Source organism: Nematolebias whitei, chromosome 13 (genome assembly GCF_014905685.2).
Source record: "Nematolebias whitei isolate Nwh7 chromosome 13, NemWhi1, whole genome shotgun sequence".
Lineage (NCBI taxonomy): Eukaryota > Metazoa > Chordata > Actinopteri > Cyprinodontiformes > Rivulidae > Nematolebias > Nematolebias whitei.
In genome coordinates, this window is record NC_056510.1 from 44,167,701 (window position 1) to 44,174,102 (window position 6,402).

Consider the following 6,402-nt stretch of genomic DNA (forward strand, 5'->3'; position numbering starts at 1 on the left):
ATCAGCTTCCTCAATACATAAATGACCATGTTTAATATTTTAGTCTCATCTGTTTAACTGGGTTCTCTTCTTGTACTTTCAGGACTTGGGTGAAAATCTGAAGATGTTTTAGATCATATTTATGAAGAATTATAGAAAATTTTAAAGGATTCACTTCAAGCACCACTGTACAGGGTGACAGCAGCCAGGGACCCAATCATGCAAGACCACCTGATTTCTTCTGTGCACGGCTGGAGGCAGCTGCAAGGACAGTCTCGTGGAGAAAACACCCCCGTCCCTGACACCCCCACCACCCCCCCAGGCTGGTAATTACTGTAGTGAAGTTCAATCCAGAGGAACCTTAAATACGATAAATAAAATTTTATTTTACAAAAAGTGTACACTTTTCAACAAAAAATAAATATTTGAGTTTTACAAAAGAAAAGTATTTGACACAATCCATACTGAGTTCCTGTTGTCAATAAGTGAATTAAAATAAAACCACAATCACAACAAACTGAACGAAGGTCCCTCTCTTTGGGTACGTATTGTTTTTATGTCTGGTTGTCCAGAACAATGTTGCCATCTTTGTCTTTGACCCTGACCCGTCCGTTTGGATAGCGTGTTTCCTGCCTGCCGTCGGTGTAGACCGTCTTCACGGTGCCGTCTGGATACTCCCTCCTTTTATAGGCTGCTGTATGGACCTCCTTCTGTCCCGTGTTGAAGTGGATCTGTTTGGTGCCGTTGCTGAAAACAAACAGCGCCCAGTTAGTGTCTGTGGAAATCTGTTCTTTCACAGAAAATGAACTTTAGTCAAAATAAATATTCAAACATTCGCTGGTTCCACCTTCAGTTTGCAGAAGGAACTGGTCTTTGTCCATGTTTGTCCGTTCAGTGTAAACAAAAAACAAACAAAAAAACACTACCAGGTTGCCCAATAAATTAAGTTATTGAGTAATTAATATCATAATAAATTAGTATTGGGCAGTTAACAAAAGTTAATTGAGATGCACTAAAATGACAATACAAAGTGTTTTGTTGTGGTTAAATGACGATCTACAGTTTGTCAAACTAAAATCAACAACCAGTACGCCAATGTCCCCTGTTGCTGTGAGATTTGAGATGAGTGTTTTTCTTTACTGGGCTTGAACAACTCAATGCTGGAAAAACTAAAGAGCTGCAGGTGGACTACAGGAAGATCACCCCCCAGCAACATCAACATCAAGGGTTCAGGGCTTAAAGCGCACTAGCCGGGGGCTGGATTTCTGGCTTGAGAGCGAGACAGCCCGCTGGTCCACGTCAACTTTAGTTGATAGACAGAGATTACATCCAGTCACAATGAAGCTCACGTTGTCCTGACCAATAACAGGAAGGTGGGTCGTAGAAAAGCAAGCAGGCTGTATGCAGCTTCACAGTCAACTCAAATGCAGAAGATGGAATTCGTCACACCAAGACAAAACGTAGTTTTACTGGAGAATGCAATTAAAAACAAGTGGTGCTCTGCCTTCTCTAACAGGCGGCAATTATGCTGCCTACTCAGGTGTCCAGCGCCTCCTACTCTGAGACGATTTTTCCCCCTTTGGAGCAAATTGAAGTGCATGTGCCTGCCAACATGGATTGACCATCCAGAATGTCCAGAATGGATGGTCTGCTCCAGAACCATGCACATCAGGGGGCACAAGAAGCACAGAACCACAGGGCATTGGATGCTCGCAAGCTGGTAGGATTGGTTCACCTCAGGCCCAACTTCGGCCCGGTTCGTGTAGCCCAGCTGGATCGGCACAGCGGTCTGGCTGCACAATATGTCGACACGGAGAGGGGTGGAGATGTTGGCACCGCTGATGCAAAGCTGGAGAGCAGCAGGTGGGAGAAGAGGTGGAAGAATGAGCCTGTACAACCAAATGGTAAATGAACTGTACTTATATAACATCTTTTTATCTTATCGAGACACTAAAAGCACTTTACAACAATCCGTGTCCTCATTTACCCATTCATACAGCTCTCTACTAGATCTCTACAAAGATAATTGAACAATTTTTTTCTCCGGTAAGATGGCACCCATGTACATGGCTTGCAATCCACTTCTGCTGATGGTGTTCGGATTATTTGTGTTTTGTTCGTTTTTTTATCTGGGACATAAACTCGCTGCTGGTGTATGGCCGACAACAGCTTCTGGATCTTCGATTTTCTGCCGTCAATGTTGTTTATTTGGACCAATATGAGTGTACCTCTGAAACCCCCCAACCCCCTCTTCCCCCCGCTGCTGGCGAATGTGCCCATTTACCTCGGCTGCGCTTCTCGCCTGCCTGCCCGGAGACATCGCTCCAGACACCGGGGAAAATGTTCTGGGCGGCTGGTAAAGCTTAAAGCCCTGCGCGCTGCATCTTCCTCTTCAGCTGGTGGTCATGGTTTCCATCGCTAGCTTCCCACGTGCCCAGACCAGGTAAACGACGGGAGTTGTCAGCTGGTGCGACACACAGACCGACCCTGAGGGGCTGTTATTGAAAACCTGCGGCCATTGGCGCGCGCTCCCTCCACCGCTGCTGGTTCCACTTTGGACAGTATCCGGATGTGTTTGGTCAACGCAAGATCTGTTACCAACAAAACTTTTATCCTCAGGGACTACTTTCAAGAGCACGAGTTGGACTTTCTCTGCATCACAGAGACTTGGATGTCTCCGGGTGAGTCCAGTGTCTTGACGGAATTATTGCCACCGAACAGTCTGTGTTTTAATGCACCGCAGCCATCAGACCGGCGCGGTGGTGGATTATTAACAATATTCATCCCAGTTTCCTGCGCCAGCTTTGAGCTGAGCATCTTTGAACTCGGCCATTCGCCTTCGACTTTGTACGCTCGTCTACCGCCCACCTCGATCTAAGGATGTCATAAATTAGATGTTTCTTGGCTGAAATCACACCAAAATATGAGCATGTTTTCATTATTGGTGACTTTAATTTGCACGTGTGCTGTCCTGAGAAGCCCTTGGTTAAGGACTTTTTAGATTTATTGGACTCATTTAATTTAATCTAACTCAGCATGTAAACGGTCCCACCCAAGAGCGTGGACATACACTGGACCTTGTTTTAACTCGTGATGTGACTGTTAATAATCTTGAAATTGGTGATAATGTTTTTTCAGACTACATGCCAGTCCAGTTTGAGTTCACCCTCCCCCATCTAACTCCTAAGCCGTGCATTCCTGCACGTAGTAGCCGGGCCATTAACCACTTCACTGCCGCACGTTTCACAGATGTTTATAACTCTGAAATGATAATTCAGCCCCCGGTGTTTCTCACCACCACTGAGGAGCTGACATCCCAGTTCAACTCTGTCTGCTTAAAGACTCTGGATCATGTTACACCTGTTAAAACCAAAACATCAAAACTCAGAGCAGAACCTTGGCTGAGTGACGTCACCAAGGCCGCTAGGCAGCAATGTAGGAGGGCGGAGCGAAAGTGGAGGAAAGACAGGATGCAGGTCTCTTTCCAGATACTTAAAGAGAGTTGGTGCTGTTATCAGAAAACAGTAAAAGCTCCTAAATCAAAATTCTTCTCTGATATAATTACCTCAATCTCTCACAACCCACGTGTCCTCTTCTCCACCCTAAACTCTGTTCTCCACCTCACTGAACCATCACCTCTGGAAGCCTCGACTGAGCTGTCGACAACTTCTTACATTTCTTTTTGGAAAAAATTGCGACCACCCGGGCTGAAACTGACATGCTGAAGGTCTTTAATGACCTTTTCTTAGCCACTGATACCGGTGATTCTGTGCTGCTTGTCCTATTGGACCTCACAGCCGCCTTTGACACCATCGACCATGAGATCCTCATTGCCAGGTTGGAGCAGTGGGTGGGCATCACAGGGTCAGCCCTCAATTGGTTCAGATCCTACCTTGCTGACAGATCCTTTTGTGTCTCCATCAAGGATTTTAGTTCTGCAGCAACAGAAGTTAAATGGGGGTTCCGCAGGGGTCCATCCTGGGTCCCCTCCTATTATCTTTATACCTGCTGCCGCTTGGTGCTATTTTCCGGAAACACAACATGCCCTTCCACTTCTATGCTGATGACTGCCAAATCTACTTCCCCCTAAGACACAATGGTACATGCTCTATTCAACCTCTGCTCGACTGCCTGGCTGACATCAGGGACTGGATGGCTTTAAACTTCTTAAGTTTCAATGAGGGCAGCACGGTGGCGCAACTGGTAGAGCTGCTGCCTCTCAGTGAGCAGGTCCTTGGTTCAAACCCCGGTCCAGGGGCCTTTCTGGGTGGAGTTTGCAAGTTCTCTCCGTGCATGCGTGGGTTTTCTCCGGGTGCTCCGGTTTCCTCCCACAGTCCCAAAACATGCATGTTAGGCTGATTGGTAGGGTTGTTATCGATAAACCGATACGACCGGATATCCGGTTTGACAAGCTAGCGATATGGTTGTGTCGGTAGCAGCCGTATAAATCGATAGCAACCAGCCACAAATGCTGAGATGAACCGGTTGAAGAGACATGAACCGGGTATCGCGAGACTAGCTCGGTTGACAGTGCGTTTATAAAACAACGCGAGAGTCGGAAATGCCCGCAAAGCTATTCTCACGCATGCTCTGTAGCTCACCAAGACAATGAGAATGGATGTAAATAGTAGCAGCGTTAGCGGGTCACCGAGAAAGATTTTCAATACAGCAGCCAGACAAAAGTCTAAAGTGTGGAACGTTTTCGGGTTTTACAAGAAGGACGGAAAACTTGACAAAAACCACGCTATTTGTAAGCTATGCAGAGCACCTCTGAAGTACACTGGTAGCACAACAAACCTTGATCAACATGCAACGAGAAAACAGAGAGGAGTATGGCGAACTTCTCAAGCCCCATAACAACGAGCAGGAGCAGGCAGCTGCCACACAGAGAGCGACGGGTAACGTTATCACTAAATTTTACGGGCAACTCGGCGACAGTTCATCATGAGCTAAGGATATAACGGCATCAATAACCCGTTTCATAGCTAAGGGCTTATGGCCGTACAATATAGTGGAGGGGGAAGGATTTCAGGATTTGATTCATACGTTAGAGCCCAGATATAAGATTCCGTCCCGGCAGCATATCACAAACACATGCATGCCAGCGTTGTATGCCCAAGTGAAGAGCCAAGTTGAAAAAGAATTGGCACATGCAGAGTGAGTTGCTGTTACAACCGATGCCTGGACGTCATGCTCCACTGAGTCTTATGTGACCATCACTGTCCACTACATCTCTCCAGACTGGAAGTTAAATGTGCATGTGTTACAAACCAGGGCATTCAAAGGATCCCACACTGGGAAAATATTGGTGCTCTGCTAAAACAGGCATGTGTTGACTGGAACCTTCTTGATAAAGATCCAGCCCTGGTGACAGACAATGCCACAAACATGGTACTAGCTGGAGTGGAAGCAGAGATGACCCCTCACCTCATGTGCTTTGCACACACTATTAATCTCGCCACACAGAAAGCCTTTAAAGTTGACACAGTAGCGAGGTTGCTGGGGAGAGTGAGGAAAGCCGTTGCCTTTTTTCATCGTAGTGTGAGGGCTGCAGAAATCCTTCAAGAGAAACAGAAACAACTAGCCTTGCCTTCCCACAAACTCATCCAAGATGTATCCACGCGGTGGAATAGCTCCCATGACATGCTTGAACGCTTTTTTGAGCAACATCCTGCGATTTCTGCAGCACTCATGTCCAGGGACCTCAGAAAAGGAGAAGAGGTGAATACTCTCAAGGACAAAGACTTCTGCGACATTGAAGACATTGTCAAACTGATGGCGCCAGTCAAACTTGTGACTACCAGCATGTCTGAAGACAAGCGACCCACACTCTCAATGATTCTTCCTGTAAAAGCAAAGCTTAAAAAGAACTTTGAACCATCAGATGAAGACTCAGTGTTAATCAGAGAGATGAAGCAGGCGTTCAAGAATGACTTGGAGAAACGCTACACAGGCCTTGAACATCTCTTCCACACTGCAGCAGCTCTGGACCCCCGTTTTAAGTCCCTGCCCTTCCTCAGTAACCATGATGCAGAGAGGACATTCACAAGCATATCAGCAGAAGCAGCATCCCTGCATCACAAGGTAAATCCCCCCAACACACTGTCAAAATACATATTACAGTACATTCAGTTACAGTCTGCTGTGTTTTGTTGCTGTCATTAGATATATTCTGACTACTGTTTATTTGATTCTTTACACTGCATTTAACCATACTGTACACTAAATGTTATTTCATGTTTTATTTCTAGGTAACGGGGGGTTCAGTTCAGAGAGGTCCAGTGCAGACTGATCCATGTCAGAGTGAACCTGCAAATGGAGATCCAGACGTCTGCATTGATGCACCCCAGACCCAAGATGAGCATAAAGGTTTGTGTGTTTTATAACTTGTGATCAAGAACGAGAAGACTTTGTCTTAAACTT

The 6,402-nt window shown here is 46.1% G+C and overlaps 1 protein-coding gene across 1 annotated transcript in view; it reads right to left on the reverse strand.

Annotated features, from left to right (window-relative positions):
* Positions 1–533: 533 nt before the first annotated feature.
* LOC119419422 (centromere protein J-like) overlaps positions 534–6,402 on the reverse strand; it is a 56,125-nt gene continuing 50,256 nt past the window's right edge. The window contains exon 5 of the mRNA XM_037686728.1: positions 534–726. Within this exon, the coding sequence (XP_037542656.1) occupies positions 534–726 (193 nt within the window). The remainder of the gene's footprint in view (positions 727–6,402) is intronic.